The sequence below is a fragment of the Somniosus microcephalus genome, chromosome 17 (genome assembly GCF_052327205.1).
Source record: "Somniosus microcephalus isolate GS21.2 chromosome 17, FLI_Smic_1.0, whole genome shotgun sequence".
NCBI classification, from domain to species: Eukaryota; Metazoa; Chordata; class Chondrichthyes; order Squaliformes; family Somniosidae; genus Somniosus; species Somniosus microcephalus.
The window spans coordinates 57,989,321-58,015,045 of NC_141003.1; the positions used below are offsets into that span (position 1 = coordinate 57,989,321).

General features: G+C 48.0%; 1 protein-coding gene across 1 annotated transcript in view; it reads right to left on the reverse strand.

Annotated features, from left to right (window-relative positions):
• Window positions 1–25,725, reverse strand: part of fbxl13 (F-box and leucine-rich repeat protein 13) — a 301,931-nt gene that overhangs the window by 82,838 nt on the left and 193,368 nt on the right. The window contains exon 14 of the mRNA XM_086010428.1: window positions 10,352–10,450. Coding sequence (XP_085866554.1) covers window positions 10,352–10,450 — 99 coding nt within the window. The remainder of the gene's footprint in view (window positions 1–10,351; window positions 10,451–25,725) is intronic.

Consider the following 25,725-nt stretch of genomic DNA (forward strand, 5'->3'; position numbering starts at 1 on the left):
TCTATTTTACACATTGACTACTCTGTGGGGAGTGGAACCCTCCTAAAATCAATTCCTACCTGAGACTTGTTAATTTTACACTTACGTTTGCTATTTCTGTGCTCATAGTCCAAGTTAAATAATTGTTTCTATCTACATTATCCATTCCTTGGAGCGATTTATAATGCTAGATCATATTTCCTCTCATTCGCCCCTTTATCTGCTCTTCAATCCTGTGAATCCCTCTTTTTAAAAGTTTTGACTTAATTTTTTAATTGTTTCAGGATATTCCAGAAAAAGAAATTGGAAAAAACCCCAGAAAATGCTGGAAATGCTCAGCAGGTCAGGCAGCATCTGTGGAGAGAGAAACAGAGTTCACGTTACAGGTCGATGACCCTTCATCAGAACTGGCCAGTTCAACCCCAGTATCAACCCCAGTATATTCACACGTTTAAAGAAAAATAGGAAAGGTAGTTAATATGCTAATATAATTTGTTTTCTGCTAATGTAATTTGTTTTCTCTAAAGATTAAATAATAAGTAATTCAGTAGTACTGGGATTTGCAGAGCATGAGGGAACTGGAAGAATGGGAAATGGAGTGGAGCCAGTGGAGGTCGTGGAGTCAGCTGCACTTGGCTGAGGAGTCTGCAGGTTCAGATCTCGTGGGTCCTGCTATGAAAGAAGGATGTTCAAAAGAATATCACCCCTATGTGGAGACACTGAGGTCCTAACCCAGGATGTGCAGCAGATGGGAGAGGTTATGGTGGAGTTCACTGTCAACACATACAGCAACATCAGGGATGCACTTTCCTTGTTGCAGACATCAGTGAAGCATGCGGCCTATGATAAGTCAGTGTCTCCTTCAAAGCACAGACTGCAGCTTTTAAGGCCCTGAGGAACATACTTGAGATAGTACTACATTCCCATCTTCAGACATGGGGACAGCTTGCAGAGTTTTCAGGCTCTGGTGGGCGCCATTTGATCTACCCTCCTGTTGATCGGAGCCACCCTGAACATGGGCTCAGTACCAGTGGCATGGCTTTCTCAGACTAATAGTATTATGTCCGTGTATGATTGAGACACGGACAGCAGGAGTTGAACAAAACAAGTCTTCACTGAAAGGAGTCAATCGCGACACTGAAACTACAGAGGCTTACTAGCGCCTTTTATACAGGGGTGGTCACTGCCGGTACTGCAGTCTGAGACCAGTTATTCTCTTAAAGGTACATACACAACAATTCCTCCCCTTTTAGATAAACAGTACATAACATTCATTTAACAATTAAATGATAACTAATTACAATCACAATTACGGTTGCTAGATACATTGGTTAAGTTTAAGCAATTATAAGTTCAGTCTTTGAGGAGGCTTCCTGATTCTGTCTGGATAACGCCTCTTTGGGGTATCAGGTTCCTCTGGCAAGGTTGAGTCGGGATCAATGTCGTTGTTTGGTTCATCTGCTTCCAATATCACCGATTCTGCGGTAGCTGCAATTGGTACGTCGATTTCATTACCAGGTGTATCAGATCGTGGTGTGGAGTTGACGTTTTCCAGTGACTCTAGAATCTGGTCAGCATGGCGTCTTACAATGCTCTCTCCAACGTCCACGGTATACATGAGAGGTCCTTGCCGTGTACAAATCGTTCCTGGCTGCCATTTCTCAGTGCGGTAGTCCCGGGCCAAAACTGGTTGACCTATCTTAAAACTCCTGGTCGGCCTTTCATTCATATTCTGAAACTGCCTGTTCTCCACATCTCTTCGGACGTTTGGCTTAACCAAATCCAAGCGGCATCGTAGTCTTCGATTGAAGAACATCATGGCTGGAGTTTGGTTGGTAGCCGCATGTGTCGCATTCCGGTAGGCAAACAAGAAGTTGTCCACCTTGTGTTGTAGGAGTATATCTTCATTACACATTGCCTTGATAGCCTTCTTGAATGTTTGAACAAACCTCTCGGCCAATCCATTAGTGGCTGGATGATATGGGGCAGATGTGTAATGCTTAACACCATTGTTCTTTAAGAACCTCCGGAACTCTTCAGACACAAACTGTGGTCCATTGTCAGAGCAAATCTGTTCAGGCAGCCCATTCCTGGCGAATATGGTTCGTAAAACTGTGATAGTTTTTTCCGTGGTGGTTGAGGACATTTTTATTACCTCTGGCCACTTTGAATGTGCATCCACCGCAATTAAAAACATCGAGTCCATGAAGGGACCAGCAAAATCAATGTGCACCCTTTGCCATGGAGATGAGGGCCACTCCCATGGATGTAGAGGAGCTTGTGGTGGGGCGTTTTGGACCTTCTGGCATCCTGCACAGCTCTTGGTCATCTCTTCGATTTCTCTATCGATTCCCGGCCACCACACTAACGCTCTGGCTAAGTTCTTCATTTTTACTCCACCCAGATGACCCTCATGAAGCTCATTGAGCACTCTATCTGTCAACTTAGGTGGAATTACTACTCTGGATCCACACATCAAGGTTCCTCTGCACACTGACAGCTGTTCTCTTCTCGGCGAGAATGCTGGCAGCAGTGGTTCGCCATGTGCTGACCATCCCTTCACCGTTAAATCATAGACCCGTGATAGTGTCGGGTCATTCCGTGTTTCCTTTTCTATGTTTGCATTCGTCACAGGGAGACATTCGACTATGGTCGAGTGGAATAACTCCATTGGATCCACTGCAAGGTCTTCTTCTTCCACCGTCGGCAACGGTAGGCGTGACAATCCATCAGCATTCCCATGCTGTTTAGTTCCTTTGTACTCAATGTCATATTGGTGTGCCCCTAGGAAAAGGGACCACCTCTGCAGCCGTTGCGCTGTCATTATCGGTACGCCCTTCTGAGGGTTGAAAATGGAGACAAGAGGTTGATGATCGGTTAGTAGAGTAAATTTTTGACCATGCAGGTAGTGATTGAACTTCTTCACCCCCCACACTAGGCTGAGGGCCTCTCTGTCAATCTGGGCGTAGTTAAGCTCGGCAGAAGTTAACGAGTGTGACGCAAAAGCTATCGGCCTCTCTAAACCATCAAGGAATTTATGTGACAGTGCCACCCCAATGCCGTAGGGAGACGCATCACACGCCAGTCTGATCGGCAGTGCTGGGTTGTAGTGAGCCAATACTTCTCTTGAAGTGATTAAGTCCTTACTCTTCTGAAAGGCCCGCTTACAGTCATTGCTCCATTTCCATGCTACTCCCGTTCGAAGCAGGGCGTACAGTGGGTGCAGGATTGTCGACAAATTTGGCAAAAACTTATGGTAGTAATTCACCAATCCGAGGAATGACCTCAGTTGCGACACATTTTCAGGCGCTGGGGCCTTAACAACCGCTTCAATTTTGTCAGGGGACTTATGTAACCCCTCTTCATCAATCATGTGGCCACAATACGATATCTGTTTCTTAAAAAACTCGCACTTGGGGCGGTTGGCTCGTAGCCCATGTTCCCGTAGTCTAGTGAGCACCTGTTCTAGGTTGTTAAGGTGTTCACTGTCATCTTCACCTGTCACAAGGATGTCGTCCAAGTAACACTGAGTCCCCGGAATCCCTTGCAGGACTTGTTCCATCGCTCTTTGCCATATCGCCGGAGCCGATGCTACTCCGAATACCAATCGATGATACTGGTAAAGACCTTTGTGAGTGTTTATCGTGAGATACTTCCTAGAGGATTCTTCAACCTCCATCTGCAAATATGCTTGTGCTAGGTCAATTTTTGTAAAACGCTTCCCTCCAGACAGTGAGGCGAAGATGTCTTCTATCCTTGGAAGAGGATATTGTACTGTGTGGAGGACTGGGTTCACCGTCACCTTGAAATCCCCACAGATGCGAACCTTCCTTGGCTCCTCAGACTTATTGCTTAACGTTTTCTTCATGACAGGAACGATGGGTGTCGCCCACTCACTCCAGTCGACCTTAGACAACACGCCTGCCTTCTCCAGCTCTGCCTCCATGGCTGGGCGAATTGCATATGGTACCGGTCTTGCTTTGAAAAACTTGGGAATTGCATTCTCTTCTATTTTTATCGAGGCGGTTACGCCTTTAAGAGTGCCCAGTTCTTGTTGAAATACCTCTTTGGCGTTAGCTAAGATTGTTGACAATCGTCCAGGAGTGACGTCTTCATCTTTTTTACCGTCCACCGTCATTGCATGGAGTGCCAATCTAAGCTCATCTTCCTGATCCATTCACGTCCCAATAACGGTGGTCCACCATTTTGCAGTATGTAGAGATACAATTTCCGTATTTTCTTGCCGTTGTATTCGACAGGCACCCTTATTTTTCCTCTGGGGTATACTTTTTGCCCCGTATACGTCCTCAAGACAATGGATGTCTCTCTCAAGGGTATGTGTGAGAATAGCCGCTCGTAGTCTCGTCGATTCATGACGGTTAGCGCTGATCCTGTATCCAATTCCATTTTAACTTGGGACCCTGCTATCGTGAGGTTGACCCAAATGGTTCGGTGATCCTCTTTTGCGATTACATTGTGAAGTTTGAGACAGCTTAGTCTCCTGTTCCCGGATTCACTATCGCTCATCTGGTCTTCGGAACTACTGTCCGTCATCTTTTGTACTTTCTTGTACGGTTCCTTAGTAGCCTTTTTGTTGTCGCTGGTCTTCTTCCCAGACCTGCAAACTCGTGCAATGTGTCCCATCTTTCCGCATTGCCTGCATATTTTGTCCTTGGACCAGCAGTCCTTCTGGTCATGGTTAGTTCTGCCGCAGCGATAACATTTTGCAAATCCCCGTGTCATTTCGTGGGTGCTGTATTCCTGTGGCTTTTGTTGAATTTCCGCAGCTCCCCTGGCTGCTGCTTCGTATGATACTGCCACGCTGAAAGCCTTATCTAGCGTCAGCTCTTTCTCTGAGAGTAACTTCTTCTGTGTTCCTTCACTCAGGAGTCCACAGACAAATTTGTCCCGTAGTGTATCTGCCAGTCCTGCTCCGAACTGGCAGTGCTTTGATAGCTTGCGTAGTTCCATAAGGTACTCAGCATTGCTCTCATCTTTATGCTGAGTTCTCCTGTGGAATTTAAATCTTTCGGCTATCAACAGCAGTGCAGGGTTTAGGTGTTCCTGTAGGACAGCAACAATTTCGTTAAAACTCTTCGCCTTCGGTTTGGCTGGAGTAATCAGGTCCCGCAATAGGCCGTACGTTCTAGCGCCCATTAAGTTTAGCAATACCGATGCCTTTTTCTCATCGGCTATTTCGTTTGCCTCGCAATATACCTCGACTCTTTCCACATACGTGGTCCAGTCCTCTATTGTATTATCAAAGGCAGTGATACAGCCAGTCTTCGGCATCTTGGAAATCTAAAATGGCGCCTCGCGCGCTTTGCCTTCTTCCCCGATTTAACAAAATGGCGCCTCCCGCGCTTTGCCTTCTTCCCCTGCTGATTAAGATGGCGCCTCCCGCGCTTTTGCCTTCTTCCCCGCTGTTGCTAGCGCTGCTTTCCGCGGTTTCCGTTGCAACCTGCAGCTCCTCGCGGTTTCCTGCGCATTTAATATTTCTTTTTTTTATTATTTTCCCGTCGTGGAACAACCCTGTGGAACTCTTGCCTCCCTCTTCTCGGGTCTATATGCAGCCCGGCTTCGTAGCACCGGCCGCGCCCTGTGTGCTCCACCCTCTCTCTCTCCTCTTCCCGACAACGCTGCTCGGCCCCGTTGCAAGCCACCCGCTCGAGTTCGCGACCGCCGCAGCCCAGGAAGGATCAGTGTACTACCTGCCACCAGCCCGATTAGCTGAAGCACCGTCGACAGGAACCAGGCCCCGCTTTCGACGGCTTCTCCAGCAATCTTCAACTCCGCTAACACAGGGGCGGATGCCCACGGTCGACACCCGTTTCTACTGCTTCTTTCTTCCTTCTGGCCTCGACCTCTGCTCACTTCGCTGCAGGAATGGATCCCAGGAGGTGGTGCAGACTGTAGGTAAGTTCGTATCTGCTCATCGCCAGTATTATGTCCGTGTATGATTGAGACACGGACAGCAGGAGTTGAACAAAACAAGTCTTTACTGAAAGGAGTCAATCGGGAAACTGAAACTACAGAGGCTTACTAGCGCCTTTTATACAGGGGTGGTCACTGTCGGTACTGCAGTCTGAGGCCAGTTATTCTCTTAAAGGTACATACACAACAAATAGTACATGCCAGGCTTTCGGCTGACTCAAAGAGTGTGCAGGAGGCAGATCCAGACTGCCCGGGAAATCACACAAGATGCAGCCCACATTGGGAATTTCTCAGGATTCAGCTGCCATGAGATGAATGCTAACTCAGTACCAAGAGGCTCTTGTTCTAGGTGAGCGGCCAATCAGTTTCCACAACACTAGCCCTCAAGTAGTCCCTATTAGAGACACCAAAATAGGTCATACATCTAGGAATCCAGAGGAAACATGGCCTTACATTGAAGTACAACTATGTGGAATAATAATAAAATCAGAAATTGATGTTTCTATTGGCTCTATTGTTCATGAAGTCTCTGAGGTTTGGTTGGGAGTGGCATGTTTGTTTAACGAGATACAAAGGAAAAGGTTTGGTGTAGACATGAAGGCTGGGGAGATGTAGTGATAATAGTTTAGTCAGGGGAATTCTTTAATCTAAGTAATCTGCCTCTGAATTTCCCTGGTAGTTGGGATGGTAGCCTCCTTTGAGTCAGGATCCTCATGATGCTGATTTCCAGGCTCCTCTACAGCAGCTGAGCCTACCACCTCTAGGGATGCCATTTCCATTCCATTCCAAATAGAAAAGTTGTATAAGCAACCAGAATATGAGACCTGCTTAGGAGGTTCCTGCTGATCTATCAAGGATGGAAATCAGCTTCAGCAAGTTTTTGGACCTGAAATAGGCAGCATGTGCTCAAATAGGAGCATGTGGCAGAAACCAGAAGCCTGAGGCTCACCCGAAATTGGGCCTCATCAGCATATTCCCGGCATGCTGTAGATGCCAATTGGGCATCCAGAGGCAACTCGCTGATTCCACAAGAATAAATTTGGGTCGGCTGCATCCTTGGCAGTAGAGAGAAGGGGCGATCGGGACAGAGGGAGGGGGGGAATTGGGAGAAAGGTGATCAGGAAGGAGGTGATGATCGGGAGGAGGGAGGGTGGGGGATGATTGTGAGGGGGGGAAGACGATGGGGGGGGGGTTCGAGCGGGTAGTTGATCTGTGCTGCAGGACAGTGTGTAGAAACTGGCACAGGTTCCTTTGTGAGTTAAAGTCTGCATAGGCACAGCTCCTCACTCTTTCCTCATAAGATCTCCTGCGCCTATAGATTTGTCAAGGGAGAATAGTTATGCGTTGTCCTGATCCTTCTTCAATGCTACCACACTCTGGGCTAGATTTTCAGTATAGACAGTTTTGGGGCGCTAACCTTAGCGCCCGCCTGAAGTTAGCGCCCGCCCCAAAGTAGCGCCCCGTTGCCGGAAATTCAGTGGCTTCGCCCTAAGAGGTTGGTGGAGCGCTAAAAGAGGCGTTCCACTACTATATTTAGGCGCTAAGCCGGCGGTGCAGAGCGCAGCGCCCGAGCTCGGGCGCAGCGCACGGCAGACACTCTGGTGCCAGTGAGCTCTTAAAGGGGAAGGGTGCATGTGTTTTATTTTAGGAGGTGGTGGTGGTAAATACACCGTTCACAACAACACACTGGATCCTTCCACACAACACATGCAGACTGCCGTTTATAGTGCAGGAGGAGTGCCCTTTAATTTGCGCTCCCCAGGGAGTGTTGCGTTCCATTTTACAAACGCTCTGGACGCCAGCCGCAGAATGGGGCGGTCCGACTGAAGTTTGGATTCGGGGCGGCCAAAGGGTGTTGCACGAGGATGTGACGTCATTTTCTGCGCGCGCATCCGGGCGGCCGCTAAACTTTGCGCCGGCGCTAACAGGCAACTTAATTTGGGGCGGGGCGCAAACTGCGCTGCGCCCGAAAATCACTTCTCTTAAGGCGCTAACTGCTGGCGCAAGCAACTGAAAATCTAGCCCTCTGTTTTTCTCTTTCTCATCCTCTCCTCCTCCATCCAGGTTGTATACATTCTTTACTATGGGTGGGGGGCTCGTAAATGTATTGGTGCCCAGAATTCTTCACTGTCACTTTGAAGTCCACTTAAGTAGCTCTGCAAATCAAAAATATTCCTCAAATATGCATGAGATATGGGTGTAAGTTATCCAAGCAATCATAGATACATAGATACATAGAAGATAGGAGCAGGAGTAGGCCATTCGGCCCTTCGTGCCTGCTCCGCCATTCGATGAGATCATGGCTGATCCTTTAATTCAGTACCTTTAAATGCAGCTCTTCCTACAGGGTCAGCTGGCAAGCTACTATGTCTTATTTATCGGATTGCAAGTTACACTGAGTGCATGTGGTGTGGAAATTTATAGACATTTGGATTTATGATGTCATTCCATCATTTCTGTACTATTTAAATGCCTGCAATGCTGAAAGGGCAGCTGGAGCAATCAGCCAACCCACCCAAATTTTAATGGTCAACAAAAGCGGTAGAAATGGGTTCTGCCTGAATTTGTATGCTATTTATGAGTTTCCCCATGCCATTGTGCCTCAATGCATTAAAGCCCGCAAGAAAATTTGGGGCTATTCTCTTTAAACAAATTTTGTAATTTGTAATTAATCATTCATTATGGAAATATGAAAGGGTCTTTAAAACATCTTTTTAAATCTTTCAATAAACATTTGTAAACAGTGGTCTACTAGTGTTAGGTCAGGTCCAACAGGTTTCAAATATTAACATATAAGGTATACAGTGGGTAGAAATTGATCCTCATTGCGCCCGTTTTCTGGGTGGAAAATGGGGCAAAAAGGACCAATTTTGCAATGTTACATCCCACGCCCCAAGGACACCTGAAAAATACCCGGACCCCCATAGTGGGGTTCTTGTGCATACTAATGAGGGACCTGGCACCTGTTTAAGGGCCCTTTCCTGATATTGGGCTGCCCTGAGCGTAGCCAGCACCTGGCCTGTCTCGCTCAGCTTTTCCAGGAGTAGATGCAGCCTAACATCCGGCCGCTACCAAAGGTATGGTTTTCTTTTCTAAAAATCCTTCATGTGAAGCCAGGAGGAGCAGGAGTGCTCCTCCCAGTTATACAGCATTCCTGAGGGCTGCCGCCAGCCCACAATCACCTTCCTTCCATTCTCGTTCTCCCCAACTCCCTGTACTTACCCAAGGGTCGCTGCCAGAGAGGCAGCCAGCCCAAATTGACTCTGTTGACATGGGCGAGCTGCCTCTGGAGGCATGACCGTCAGCAGCAACTCGCCCCAATCATTCAGATGCGGCCCAATTTCGATCGGTCCTCGGGCTGACCTCATCGGGTGTAGAGATTGTTCCCTCAGCCCATTTGGTGTTGGAAACCAGAGAAAAAACAATTTTGCACCCACAATCTCCCAGTAAATGAACCTCATGTTTATGCAAAAGATGAGTGTTCAGCGCCTTCAATTAACTGAATACCTCTGTGCCAACAGAGTAAGTTATTGTACCATGGGTTAAGAGAAGGTTTCTAATAAATACCTAAATTAGAGATGTTGGTTGCATATATCTTATTAGACAACCAACATAAGTAACTAAAGGAGATGACAGTCCTACATGTTCATCCCATAAGCAACATACACAGCATTATAACAAAATCTAATCTGCTGCAGAATTGAGTGATAAGGCAATAAATAAGACAGGCTGAGAAGAACAAAGCAGCTGCCAATAAGCTAATTTGGGAAGCAAAAGTGCCTCAGTTGGCTATTTCAGTGGTTCTCAAACTGGTGTCCACAGACCCCTAAGGGTCCATGGAGACTTTCCAGGGGTTCCGCGACTGGCTGTGATTACAAGCCTGCTCCTCTTTATAAAGCGGACGCCGATTCAGTCCTTGCGAATTATTCTCAACAGCTGGGCCCGTCTCCTCACAGAGGCCCACAGCTCTCGCTCACTTTGCAAAGAGCGCTCCCGGCCGGTTGAGCTGATTCCTCTCCCTGGCACTGTTACCCAGTGCCATCCTCCTGATACGTGATCAGAGCGCCTGCGGGGCCCTTCAAACATGTGCCTGAACGTGTTCACGCAAACACGTACAATCCCACAGTGCAGCTGTTACAGAACATGCCAGTGGGACAGTATGGCGGTGGGTCATCCCAGCATGTGCACGGGGCTCATGCCCTCACTCACCTTGGCCAGCCAGCTGATGCCTTTAAAAATTGTCCAACTAAGTGACTAATAGTGGCCATTTGTTGCTGCAGAGTACCCAGAATTGGTGTGAGAAGCAGGCACATCCATCTCACTGATATCTGTAAGTAAATACCTTTTTTTCAAAGCATTATTTGAAATTTTGGTAAAAATAGCAAACTGTTAAATTACTGTTAACATTATATGGTTGATTTAATAAAACTGCACTTACTGTGATGCAGCTGTTCGTAAGAGTTGCCATGTTGTCGATTACAAGATTCTCAATTTGATTGCAGGAAAATCCTAATGACTTAAAGCCTTTCACTGAGATCTAAAAGAAAAAATATATAGGAAACATAACCTAGACATAAATCATCTTGAACACATCATACCTGTGCATATCAGGTGGAGCAACAACATGATTTTTATGGTACCAACTGTAACAAATTAAGCCTGGTGATTGCGGAGAGCACAGAAAATCTGGAAAATTTGTACTGACCACAAGCAAATTGGAACACACTTTTCTTTGTTATAATTAATGCTCCTTAAACTGTGAAGCAGCAAACAAGGATTAACTCTACATTTGATCTTCTGCATAAATAGACAGAATGCTCTGTTTTGGCAACAATGCCATTAAAAGTGTGGTGGGGTGGGATAGCCATCTGCGCTGGTGACCAGCTGCTGACTCCAACAAACTTTCTGGGGTCAACCATATGCTAATTTTCTTAGTGGGCTGTTGGCAGTGGTTCCACTGGCGCCATGGAAGCCGTGGTAGAGGGAGCCCGAAGATCGCTGCTGTTGCATGGCTCAAGACACCTACAGCAGTTTTAAAAGGGGCCCGCTGCCAGCTGGGCTAATGAAATGTGGGGCCTATGAACACACTGGCAAAATCTATTGATAGCAGAGAATGCATCAATTATCGCACGATCGATTGCACTCACTGGCCCTAGCAATAGCGGACGCAGTAAAATGCTGCCATGACTAGCACACAGCCTTGCTAAGGTGGTAATGAATGAAAATGTGACGTATGACGCCACTCCAATTTTATTGCCTTATTTGAATAGGCCCTTCTACATTTGCATGGGACCTTCCAGCATCCAGTGAAAGTGTTGCCAGAAGGTTGCTATGGGCACAGAAATGGGTGGGAAGCCAGCGATATGAAGCCCACCTGACTTTCCAGACCCGCCTGCCTCAGTACCGCTGGAAAACCAGCATATATCTGGTAAATAATCTTGCCCGGAGAGTTGCAGTTTGCAACATTGCTTGGGAGATCATTGAACGGACAGGAGATGTGGCATGTGAAGTTTCATTGGTGATACTCTGTGCAGACTTTTTAGATTGTTAAAGTGTAAATTATTATTCTTGGAAAAAGCTGGGCAAGCCAGTTCTTCAATCACCTTAAATATGTGTCCTCTTCTGCTATTGGAAACAGATTCTCTTTATTTACTCTATCAAAACCGTTCATGATTTTGAACACCTCTATCAAAGTTCCTCTTACTCTTCTCTGCTCTAAGGAGAACAACCCCAGTTTTTATTTTTATTTGTTTATGGGATGTGGGCGTCGCTGGCAAGGCCAGCATTTATTGCCCATCCCCAATTGCCCTCGAGAAGATGGTGGTGAGCCGCCTTCTTTAACCGCAGCAGTCCATGTGGTGAAGGTACTCCCACAGTGCTGTTAGGTAGGGAGTTCCAGGATTTTGACCCAGTGACGATGAAGAATCGGCGATATACTTGTAAGTCAGGATGGTGTGTGACTTGGAAGGGAACTTGGAGCTTCTCCAGTCTCCACACAACTGAAGTCTCTCATCCCTGGTACCATTCTAGTAAATCCCAATCCTCCCCGCCTTTGGAAACAGGTCTCTGTTATTTTGTATTAGTGTTTAATTCACTGCCACTTCTCTTCCAGGAATGCCCACCTTGAAGGAGTTCTGCTCTTCTCTCCGACGGGATTTCTGTTTGTCTCTTTTACCTTGTTCATCTTCATTGCTTTCTGTTTCCCTTCTCGTGTTTGATCAGGTATCTACCAAAACTCGCTTTCACAGCCACATATCTTTCCTCAGCAATTGTCTCCGGTTCCGACTTACTCCACGTGGATTCCAACTGAAATTCCACCCTTCATGTTTTGGATCTACCCAGGATTACAGGTATCTTCGAGATATTCAGCATTCCTCGAATCACTGCTCTCTCCGTATCCTGAGATCCACGCTGAATGCTATGCGCCGCCACATGAACACTCTCAACCTCTCTCTTCAGCAGCACCGACTCACTATCTCAAAGCGGTCCTGGTCCACAGTTCCATTTCATCCTTCACCTCATCTGGTGCTTTAACAAAAAACTTTTTTTCTTCATTTCAGGTGTCAAGGATTGTATGCTTCAACAACTCTTGGACACCAATGAATTTCGAGCTCGGCACGGCGCTGAGCTCTTTTTCCATCACCTAAGTCTCCGTGCCCGCTTCTTTGGCCAGGAGTCTTCCCCCCGCACAGCTGACCCTTTCTCCTGCTTTCAGGATTCTCGTTCTACCTGGACCCCTCCCTCTGGCCTCTTAACCTCTCTAGATCTTTTTATTGCAAACTGCCGGCGTGACATCGGCCATCTCAATTTCTCTGTTCCCCTTACCCACTCCAACCTATCTCCCTCTGAACTTGCAGCACTCCATTCTCTCAGATCCAATCCCAACATTGTCATTAAACCTGCTGACAAGGGTGTTGCTGTTGTTGTTTGGCGAACCGACCTCTACCGAGCGGAGGCTGAATGCCAACTCTCCGACACCTCCTCCTACCTCCCCCTGGACCATGACCCCACTACCGAACATCAAGCCACCGTTTCCAAGACTGTCACTGACCTCATCTCCTCTGAAGATCGTCCCTCCACGGCCGCCAACCTCATAGTTCCCCAACTCAACACAGCCTGCTTCTACCTCCTTCCCAAGATCCACAAACAGGACTGCCCTGGTAGACCCATCATTTAAGCCTGTTCTTGCCCCACAGAACTTCTCTCTTTCTATCTCGACTCTATTATTTCTCCACTTGTCCAGTCTGTTCCCACCTACATCCGCGACTCTTCTGACACCCTCTGCCACTTTAACAGGTTCCAGTTTCCTGGCCCCAACCATCTCCTTTTCACTATGGACATCCAATCCTTCTACACCTCCATCCCCCACCAGGACAGCCTGAGGGTGCTCCGCTTCTTCCCTGAACAGAGGCCCAACCAATCCCCATACACCACCACTCTCCTCCGCCTGGCTGAACTTGTTCTCACATTGAACAACTTCTCCTCTGACTCCACTCACTTCCTCCAAATTAAAGATGTTGCTATGGGAACCTGCATGGGTCCTAGCTATGCCTGCCTTTTTGTGGGATATGTGGAATATTCTTTGTTCCAATCCTACTCAGGTCACCTCCCTCACCTCTTTTTCCGTTACATTGATGACTGTATCGGTGCCGTTTCCTGCTCTCAACCTGAACTAGAAAATTTCACTCACTTTGCTTCAAATTTCCACACTTCCCTCACCTTCACATGGTCCATCTCCGACTCTTCCCTTCCCCGACTTCTCTGTCTCCATCTCTGGGGATAGGCTATTGACAAACATTCACTATAAGCCCACTGACTCCCACAGCTACCTGAACTACACTTCCTCCCACCCCGCTTCCTGCAAGGACTCTATTCCATTCTCCCAGTTTCTCCGTCTCCGCCACATCTGCTCTGGCGATGCCACCTTCCATATCAGTGCTTCCGACATGTCTTCCTTTTTCCTCAACTGAGGATTCCCCTCTATTGTGGTTGACACGGCCCTTGACCGTATCCGTTCTATTTCCTGCACTTCTGATCTCACCCCTTCCCCTCCCTCCCGGAACCACGATAGGGTTCCCCTTGTCCTCATCTTTCACCCCACCAGCCTCCACATTCAACGGATCATCCTCTGCCATTTCCGCCACTTCCAGCATGATCCCACCACCAAACACATCTTCCCCTCACCTCCCCTTTCAGCATTCCAAAGGGACTGCTCCCTCTGCGACACCCTGGTCCACTCCTCTATCACCCCCAACACCCTTTCCCCTTCACCCAGCACCTTCATGTGCATTCACAGGAGATGCAACACATGCCCTTTTACCTCCTCTCTTCCCACTATCCAGGGCCCCAAACACTCCTTTCCAGGTGAAACAGCGATTTACTTGTACTTCTTGCAATTTAGTATACTGTATTCGCTGCTCACGATGCGGTCTCCTCTACATTGGGGAGACCAAACGCAGATTGGGTGACCACTTTGCGGAATACCTCCATTCAGTCCGTAAGGGTGACCCCGAGCTTCTGGTCGCCTGTCATTTTAATTCTCCGCTCCACTCCCACTCTGGCCTCTCCATCCTCGGCCTCTTACACTCAAGCTCGAGGAACAGCACCTCATCTTTCGATTAGGCACTTTATAGTCTTCTGGACTTAACGTTGAGTTCAACAATTTCAGACCATAACCTCTGCTCCTATCTTTTTTTTCTCTCTCTCTCACATGGCAGCTGTCGATTATTCTGCCATTGCCATTCACACTTCATCTAGAGTCACCTTCTGTTTCTTAACTTGTCCCATTACCATCTCCTTTTGCCTTACACCGTCATCCCTTTTATCTCTTAATCTCTCCTGCCTTCCATCCTATCACAGACCTTCCCTTTTGTTCTTTCCTTTCCCTGCCCCTACTCTTGCTTAAAAACCTGTTCCATCTCCAACTTTTTCCAGTTCTGACGAAGGGTCATCGACCCAAAACGTTAACTCTGTTTCTCTCTCCACAGATGCTGCCTGACCTGCTGAGTATTTCTAGCATTTTCTGTTTTTAGCTCTGTTATTGCCATTATGTCATAGTCCCATGTGGCAACTTGTGACTGCAGCTCACTAACCTTATTTACCATGCTATGTCATTTACGCACTTGCACTCCAAACCTATCTTAGACTGCTTTGCATTTGCCCCCGTCTGATCCTTTCTATTTATGAACTATTCTTTAATCTAGTGCTCATTGTCTCTCCCAGTTCTCTGTGCACCTTGATCAATACCGTCACCCCGTCCCTTTTTTCCTTCCCAGTCTTTCCTGAATTCTCTGTAGTCAGGAATATTAAGTTCTCATTCCTCCCTTTGTTTGAGCCAGATCTCCATTATTGCCACTAATCCCATGTGGCTACTTGTGCCTGCAGCTCACTAACCTTGTACCATCTACAAGGTGCACTGCAGCAACTCACCAAGGCTTCTGAGACAGCACCTCCCAAACCCTTGACCTCTACCACCTAGAAGGACAAGGGCAGCAGGTGCCTGGGAACACCATCACCTGCAAGTTCCCTTCCAAGTTACACACCATCCTGACTTGGAAATATATCATCATTCCTTTATCGTCGCTAGGTCAAAATCCTGGAACTCCCTCCCTAACAGCACTGTGGGAGTACCTTCACCACACGGACTGCAGCGGTTCAAGAAGGTGGCTCACCACCACCTTCTCAAGGGCAATTAGTGATGGGCAATAAATGCTGGCCTTGCCAGCAACGCCCACATCCCAGGATCAAATTTTAAAAAAAACACCTTGGTGGCTGCAGAAATGCTTGCCTATCCCCCTGAGTATCAAATCCCCTATGACTACTTTATCCCCCTGTGCAGTCATTTGTCCCATGGCGCTGTGGATGCGCTCAAGACTGCACTCCCCCGAAATGTCGTCACCCTCACCGGTATTCAGCACTGAAGATCGGTTTGAGAGTGCCACACTCCCGCAGGATTCCTGCACTGCCTGCCTCTTCCTACCCTGTTGGATGGCCACCCACTCATTACCCTCCTGAACTCTATGTAGCTGCGGGCTAACCACCTCCTGGAATGTGCGCTTCAGGAAATTCTCAGCCTCCCACATGACCTGCACTGACTCCAGCTGCTCCTCCAGCTCAGAAATCCTGAGCTTGAGTTTGAGCAACGGGAGGCACTTCTTGCACACGTTGTTATCCAGGACATATGAAGTGTCCTGGAGTTCCCACATGGCAGAAAATGGGTGTCATAGGTCCCATCATTTTGCTTAAAAGTCTATCTACTTGTGTTACATATATATTTTTTAGTTTTGTATCCCCTTACTCCTATTTATTATTTATTTTTTATTTATGTATACCAGTTTTTTATTTAATGCAATTCAGAATCTTTTAATGTTGGTATCCTCTACTTAGATAATTTAACCCCTTGGGTCTAATTAATTATTCTGATTATTTATCTATTTACTTATTTACTGTTGCCCCTTGGTTTAAATTACTTAGCACTTCCTTCCTCCTCTTCACCAAATTCTCACTCTCCCCAAATTCCTGTTGTCTCTCTGTTTAGTAAGCTACTCCATTTAGCAGATTCACCCAATTCTCACCAAGCATGCATGTAAAGAATTTTCTTCATCTTAAAAACATCTGGAAGGACTGCTGTATGGTACAGAGCCCTCTGCTTTGCAGATGCTTGTGCTGAAGTGCTGCTTCAGGAGGTAAGAAACAGGCGGGAGGCCATCTTTGAAAGGGACAGAAGGCTGATCTCAAAGAGAGCTGCAGCAGATAAGTGGTAGGAGATGGATAGGGCAGTGAGTGCTAATTTAAAATTTCAGTCACACAGCTGCTGTATCCTGCAACATGTTTAATGACTATACCAGCTCAGGCAGGTAAGAGTCAGTTATTCCATCTAAATATACACTGTAGTAAGCACTTCTGCTGCTTACAATGACCTTCCTTTCATTATGTTGAAGTGCTTCACTTCAAAAGCTTGACATAGTTGCCCAGGAGGTAATATAGTGCCCTTTACAGTCCCTTCACCTGGAAGTGTCCCTTCAATCACATCATTATACCTGTTTGTGGCTAGGTGGCGATTACCTCATATAAAAGGTAGGTACTGTATAACATTAATCAGAGCCAGAGTGGTCTCCTGGACTAGTTTCAATCACCAAGGACGTTGGAGAGTAATTTTCCAGATTTTTTTCCTTAATTGGCCTGGGTTTTTATTTGTTTTAACGCCTCTCCCACAGATTACCTGGCTTTCGGGTGGGGTGGGGAGTGTATGTATTGTGATGCACAAGGCATCGCCGTTGTGTGGGACAGGGATAGACCAGTGCGTCTTTTCCTATGCATTATTGTTAGTATGTTCATTTGACAAAGGCCCTAAAGACAATCTATAATTCTGCCATGGATGCTTAGACTACTGCCATAGTCTTCTAGCATACCAGATTGGAGAGGACCAACACTTATGGCCTTAAAACTAATGGGGGTGGGCTGCAAACGAGCATCTCGAGCTTTGCCCAATGATAGCATGCTTGCCTTTGAGTCAGACGATCGTGAGTTTAAGCCCCACTCCAAGTTTTTGAGCATGTAACCTAGGCTGAATCTTCATGCAGTACTAAAGGAGTGCTGCACTGTTGGAGGTGCTATCTTTCAGATAAGACTGTGGCAGAGCCACCAAGGGACTCTTATATGGATGTACATAATTGCCTTTAACAGAGTGAATCGGTACCTGTATTTGTTTGCTGTATGTAAATAACGCGGTCCCTTTAAGATGTAGACCGAACGCGATGACGTCATCACGCAGGTCACGTGACGTTCCCAACGGTGGGAAACGTGATGACGTCAGCGGGGAAGCTTCCAGACTCAGTCCTCGTGGAGTCAGCCTTAAGCAAACACCTGTTGTTTAGTTCTCTTGTGTTTTAACTGTTACTTCCACCAGATTGTATTAAACATCGTTTAATTACCAGAGTTGCCTGGTCTCAGTACTTCAGTTAGGAATTTGGCAATTCCTACAGTGGTTACCCCGAATCTTCGCGGAGGAAGCGAGACGCAGTGACACGATGGATGCGAACGCAGTGGCTTTGAAGCTCCCTCGGTTTTGGGAACAACAGGCGGCCTCCTGGTTTGTGCAAGCGGAGGCTCAGTTCGAGCTTCGGAATATCGTGGTGGATCAGACCCGGTATCTCTACGTGGTCTCCGCACTCAACAGCTCCATGGCTTCGAGGATCATCAACCTGCTGGAAAACCCCCCCGGCCGACAGTAAGTATGATACCCTTAAGGCGCGGCTACTTCAGGTTTTTGGCCTCACGAAGGCAGAGCGCGCACGACGATTGCTCACGCTGCCCGGGCTAGGCGACTCCAAGCCGTCGGAGTTAATGAGCCAGATGCTCACACTCCTCGGGTCCGAACCGCAATGTTTCCTCTTTCGGGAGTTGTTCCTGAGCCAGTTGCCTGAGCAGGTACAGGCGGCCCTCGCACGGTCGGACACTGCGGATTGTGTGGCGCTTGCGGCCGAAGCTGATACTATTTACGCGGTCATGCAGCAACATTGCGCCGCCTCGAGGCATCCTTCCCCACGGGACCCCGCCCCGATGCCTCCACCATCTGCCTTGTGTTATTACCACGCCCATTTCGGCGCGAAGGCCAGATGCTGCTGCCCGCCCTGCGGTTTCATGCCCAAGGCAACCAAAAAACACCAGCACCAGCTGCGCGAAAGGAAGACCGAACCTGCAGTATGCCCCACGGCTGCGATGGCGATTGGCGACTCCGGGAATATAGGAGTCGTTCGAACAGGCTCGTCCGACCTCCTCTTCGATTGACTTTCACTGTTAAGGACAATTCTGGGGGGGCGCATGTGGCAGAGCCACCAAGGGACTCTTATATGGATGTACATAATTGCCTTTAACAGAGTGAATCGGTACCTGTATTTGTTTGCTGTATGTAAATAACGCAGTCCCTTTAAGATGTAGACCGAACGCGATGACGTCATCACGCAGGTCACGTGACATTCCCAATGGCGGGAAACGTGATGACGTGCCATCAGCGGGGAAGCTTCTAGACTCAGTCCTCGTGGAGTCAGCCTTAAGCAAACACCTGTTGTTTAGTTCTCTTGCGTTTTAACTGTTACTTCCACCAGTTTGTATTAAACATCGTTTAATTACCAGAGTTGCCTGGTCTCAGTACTTCAGATAGGAATTTGGCAATTCCCACAAGACGATAAACAAAGGTTCTGTGCAACTGTTCAGGTGGATGTAAAAGATCCCATGGCACTATTTAAAGAAGAGCAGGGGAGTTCCCCCAGTGGCCTTGCCAATGTTTTCCTCAATCAACACCTACAAAAACAGATGAACTAGTCATTTATCTTACTGCTGTTTGTGGTATCTTGTTGTGTGAAAAACTGGCGGCCATATTTGCCTATGAAACAAGAGAGTTTACACTTCAAAAGACAATTCCTAGGCTTGAAGTGCTTTGGGGTGTCATGAAAAATGCTATATAAATGCAAGTTCTTTCTTTCGCAAGGGCTTCACTAATCTCATTCATACCAGTAGGTCTGCTTTCCCACAGATCAGAGGTCATGCAGAATCATTGCCCAGTACTAGTGGCATGTGAATGCACTTAGATTTTAGTGCTTTGTCTCATGTGGTAGAAAGGAGGCAGGGCCTGGCTGTGCATGCTTCAGAGTAAGAGTTGCAGCTTGCAGTTTGTCCATCTTGGATCTTAGCTGCCTTGAAATGAGGGCCATCTTAGTCTGAAGAGGTTCCTCTACTACCACTGCTAACGCATATTTGTGTGGTAAACCACTGTTTGTATACTGTTTGCATTCCATTGTGTACATGCCTGGACATGCCTCGGCTGACTCCTCCCACAAGTCCTAGTATAAAGGTGGCTGCTCCCCAGCCCTTTGTATTTCTGGACCGGTCGACCACTCGAGGCAGACCTCCATTCTTTTGTTAATAAAAGCCTTTAGTTACTCTTCTAACTCTCAGTCTTTTATGAGTAATTGATAGCGCATCAATTTGTCACTCAGGTAGCATATATTAGAAGCACGAGATTAGGTTTAAGAAGTCACATATCAAGCACTGGCACCAAGAAGAAGTACAGTGGAACAAAACTAGTAGGCACTCACTTAAAAACAGATTACATTAAAATTTTGGTTGCACTAAATTTGTTGTGCATGCAGGCATTGTTCTTTACAAGCTTTGAAAATTGCTTTCATCTGGTGGAATGAATGGGAACGATGCGATTTTCAGTGCACTGGGAAGGTTCAGTTGATGATATGTTAGTAATGTATAAATGGGGAAGATGTATTCATACAGTTGCCAGATGTGGTAGGCAAGAAAAGGTTCCTGTATAAGTGTGACGTGAATGTGGCTTGCATGTGGGTGTCATCCTTTACTGTTTAATTCTCACCAGCATGGCCTCTTTCCATCGCTCTTCACCGTCTTCCAGGAAGGAAAGAGAGAGGGGACCCTCAATGGGAAACATCCTTATTTGTGGCGGCAGTGGGGGAGGGAGATCTGCACCCACTGAAAGGCAGATGATAAAGTAGTTGTCAGGAACAAAACAACAAAAGGAATTCCAAAATTGGTGGAGAAATAAGGAATTTCCAAATTTTTAAATTTACTTTTTCCATTCCGAGGCCAGAATTTTCTGGGGTCCATGCGGGCGCGATTGGAGGTGGGTCAGGAGGGAAATTTGAAAAACCTTGGAACAGGTCGGGAACCCACCGTCATCCCGCCCCCACATGCCTTTCCCTCGGGCGCATTTGCCAGCGCAGCAGCAACCCGAACGGCAGAGGTGGTCAAGGTAATTGAGATCATTATGAGGTACATTTTTTTTTATTCGTTTATGGGATCTGGGCATTGCTGGCAAGGCCAGCATTTATTGCCCATCCCTAGTTGGCCTTGAGAAGGTGGTGGTCAGCTGCCTTCTTGAACCGCTGCAGTCCGTGTGGTGATGGTACTTGTCAGACTCTTAAGAGTCTTTTCAACCCTACCTTTCAAATTTCCCTGGATGAGCACAGGTATCATGCAGCTCGGGAACCACATCTGTGAACCTGAAGTTGAGTGGCCACTGATCCACCTCATTAGTGCACAGCATGAAAAGTACAATAAAAACGCCCACCTGACAGCTGGTCACTTTCCTAAAGCAAATGCTGTTGCTGAGTGCATTGTCAGCACAGATTTAGCTTTCTAGAGGTTGCAAGTGTTTCCAGCAAAGTCAGGATCCACTGTCACCTCATTGGTAGAACCTATCATACCATTGACAGATTGCTTCTGTCATCTCTACTTGACCTGCCATCCATTACATCAGAATGGGTGCCATTTATACTGTCTCACCTTGGTCCTCAGAATCGGACCACAAATGAGTCCCAACACCAGCAGGCACACCAGAAGCACCAACAACACCAACCTTCAGAGGCCATCAGCGCAGGGCTGCACCACGCCGGAGGCGATACCCCACACAGGGTATAGAGGCAGAGGATGTGCTTTTTCAACATGATGGAGCAGCAGTGCCAAAGGAGGCTCAGGCTATCGCGCAAGGTCATCACAGACATTTGCAGATTGCTGGAGCAAGACCTGCAGCCCAGAGGAGCGGGTGGACACACCTTACCAGTGTTACTGAGCGGACGCTGGCCTTTGCCACTCTGGCTGGCTTCCCATGTGTGCAGGGCGTCATCGACTGCATCCATCAGGGCACCCCATCATCACCCAGGAGTCTTTGTCAAACGCAAGACTGTCAAGTCACCAGCGCCCTCAACTTCTTCGCCTCAGACTCCTTCCAGGGATCTGCAGCAGACATTTGTGGCATCTCGCAGTCACTCTCCTGAAGAAGGAGCAGCGTTCCGAAAGCTTGTGATTTCAAATAAAGCTGTTGGACTATAACCTGGTGTTGTGTGATTTCTTACATTTGTCCACCCCAGTCCAACTCCGGCATCTCCACACCATGGCTACTATCGACACCACAAACTGCCGGCTCAAAGTGGAGAGGATCTCCAAGAAGATCGCGCATATCGACACAGACATCAAGTTTCTACAGAGATGCAAGAAAGCAGACAAGATCCCGAAAGGACTGCAGATCACTAACCCACTCAAGTCGACCTACAACACAGACTACGCTGAGAGACTCTGCCGTCGTACCTCTCGCACACTCCTCAACCATCTCGTACACCAGCTCTACAGCAGACGCCGCAACCTCGAAACCGAGATGGAGTCCATGTTCTTAGCCTGTGCTCAGGACGCAGCAGACCAGCTACGAGACACCGCGAAACAAACAAGGCAACGGAACTACGCTACCTACATGCACACCAAGAACAGGAAGCTTGAGAAACTTGGCATCACCAGCAGCAGCAACCAAGCCTCCCCCGGTACCACGGTTGAAACCACAGGGAAATCCATCGTCAACCTATCCGACCACACCCTTCAACCAGACGAAATTGAAGTTCTCAGCCGAGGTCTCAATTTCTGCCCCACCACCAAAATGGACCCCATCGGTCTCGCGGCAGACACAGAGGAATTCATCAGGAGAATGAGGCTCCGGGAATTCTTCCACAAATCCCAAGATGTCAGCAGCGAACCCAATGAGACAATCAATGATCCGGAACAGCAGACAGAGGGATCCGCAGTGCAGCGACCGAAGAAGAAAGAGTCAAATTGGACCCCTCCGGAGGGTCGCTGCCCTAAGCTTGACATGTATGCTCAAGCTGTCAGGAGATGCATCAATGCCAGATTCATCAGCCGCACTCACAAGACAGTCCAGAATGTCACCCGAGCACAACGCAACGCCATCCACGCTCTCAAGACCAACCGCAACATCGTCATCAAACCAGCAGACAAAGGAGGTGCCATCGTCATACAGAACATAATGGACTATTGCAAAGAAGTATACCGACAACTGGACAACCAGGAACACTACAGACAGTTACCCGCAGATCCGACCAAAGAACACACCCGCCAACTCAACAGACTGATCAAAACCTTCGATCCAGACCTTCAAAGCATCCTACATGCTCTCATCCCACGTACTCCCCGTGTGGGTGACTTCTACTGCCTCCCAAAGATACACAAAGCCAACACACCTGGACGTCCTATCGCATCAGGCAACGGAACCCTGTGTGAGAACCTCTCTGGATATGTCGAGGGCATCCTGAAACCCATCGTACAGGGAACCCCCAGCTTCTGTCGCGACACTACAGACTTCTTACAGAAGCTCAGCACCCACGGACCAGTTGAACCAGGAACACTCCTCGCCACGATGGACGTCTCGGCACTCTACACCAGTATCCCCCACGATGACGGCATCGCTGCGACAGCCTCAGTACTCAACACCAACAACAGCCAATCTCCAGATGCCATCCTACAACTCATCCGCTTCATCCTTGACCACAATGTCTTCACCTTCGACAACCAGTTCTTTACCCAAACACACAGAACAGCCATGGGGACCAAATTCGCACCCCAATACGCAAACATCTTCATGCACAAGTTCGAGCAAGACTTCTTCGCTGCACAGGATCTCCAACCAACGCTATACACCAGATACATCGACGACATTTTCTTCCTATGGATCCACGGCGAAGAATCACTGAAAAGACTACACGATAACATCAACAAGTTCCATCCCACCATCAAACTCACCATGGACTACTCCTCAGAATCAGTCTCATTCCTGGACACACGAATCTCCATCAAAGACGGACACCTCAGCACTTCACTCTACCGCAAGCCCACGGACAACCTCACGATGCTTCACTTCTCCAGCTTCCACCCTAACCACGTTAAAGAAGCCATCTCCTATGGACAAGCCCTGCGAATACACAGGATCTGCTCAGACGAGGAGGAACGCGATGGACACCTACAGACACTGAAAGACGCCCTTGTAAGAACGGGATATGACGCTCGACTCGTCGATCGACAGTTCCGACGGGCCACAGCGAAAAATCGCATAGACCTCCTCAGAAGACAAACACGGGACACAACCAACAGAGTACCCTTCGTCGTTCAGTACTTCCCCGGAGCGGAGAAACTACGCCATGTTCTTCGCAGCCTTCAACATGTCATCGATGACGACGAACACCTCGCTAAGGCCATCCCCACGCCTCCACTACTCGCTTTCAAACAGCCGCCTAACCTCAAACAGACCATCGTTCGCAGCAAATTACCCAGCTTCCAGGAGAACAGCGACCACGACACCACACAACCCTGCCACAGCAACCTCTGCAAGACATGCCAGATCATCAACACAGATACCATCATCACACGTGAGGACACCACCCACCAGGTACATGGTACATACTCATGTGACTCGGCCAACGTTGTCTGCCTCATACGTTGCAGGAAAGGATGCCCCGGAGCATGGTACATCGGCAAGACCATGCAGACACTGCGACAACGGATGAACGGACACCGCGCAACAATCACCAGGCAGGAGTGTTCCCTCCCAGTCGGGGAACACTTCAGCAGTCAAGGACATTCAGCCTCCGATCTTCGGGTAAGCATTCTCCAAGGTGGCCTTCGAGACACACAACGCAAAATCGTCGAGCAGAAACTGATAGCCAAGTTCCGCACCCATGAGGACGGCCTTAACCGAGATCTTGGGTTCATGTCACGCTACATGTAACCCCACCTGATGCAGGGTCATCCAGACTCAAGTCGACATTGGCTTGTTCTCTCTACACAGATGCGGCTGGACCTGCTGTGATTTCCAGCCAAAAAAAATGTTTTTTGTCTGTTTTTTTGTTTTTCATACAGACCCCAGCATCTGCAATATTTGACCCCTTGTGACCCCACCTCATTGTTCTTTGATGTAATGTTTCCCTGACTGACCTGTTTGGACACCATTCACACCTTTGACTGCTGTGATTATCTCTCTGCCGAGGTGCGATAAATGGCAGTTGGAAAGGTTACCTGTAAACATCTGACATGATTCTCTGACTATATAAGCTATGTCTTTATGCATTTCTCCACTTCACCTGAAGAAGGAGCAGCGCTCCGAAAGCTTGTGATTTCAAATAAAGCTGTTGGACTATAACCTGGTGTTGTGTGATTTCTTACATTTGTCCACCCCAGTCCAACTCCGGCATCTCCACACCACATCTTTCTCTTATGCATGCTTCTATGAGGTGCTACCCCTGTGGCTTCAGCAGAGGTAGAGACAGCCTGCTCACTTCCCTGCTGCGACTGCAGGGAATCCCCTTCCCACCCAAATAGTTTTTTAAAATTAGTTTATGGGATTTGGGCGTCGCTGGCAACACCAGCATTTATTGCCCATCCCCAATTGCCCTTGAGAAGGTGGTGGTGAGCCGCCTTCTTGAATCGCTGCTGTCCATGTGGTGAAGGTACTCCCACAGTGCTGTTAGGGAGGGAGTTCCAGGATTTTGATCCAGCAACGACGAAGGATCGGCAATATACTTCTAAGTCAGGCATATGACTTGGCGGGGAACTTGGAGGTGGTGGTGTTCCCATGCGCTTGCTGCCCTTGTCCTTCTAGGTGGAAGAGGGTTTGGGAGGTGCTGCCGAAGAAGCCTTGTTGAGTTGCTGCAGTGCATCTTGTAAATGGTACACACTGCAGCCACGGTATGCCGGTGGTGGAGCGAGTGAATGTTTAAGGTGGTGGATGGGGTGCCAATCAAGCGGGCTGCGTTGTCCTGGATGGTGTCAAGCTTCTTGAGTGTTGTTGGAGCTGCACTCATCCAGGCAAGTGGAGCGTATTCCATCACACTCCTTACTTGTGCCTTGTAGATGGTGGAAAGGCTTTGGGGAGTCAGGAGGTGAGACACTCGCCGCAGAATACCTAGCCTCTGAGCTGCTCTTGTTGCCACAGTATTTATGTGGCTGGTCCAG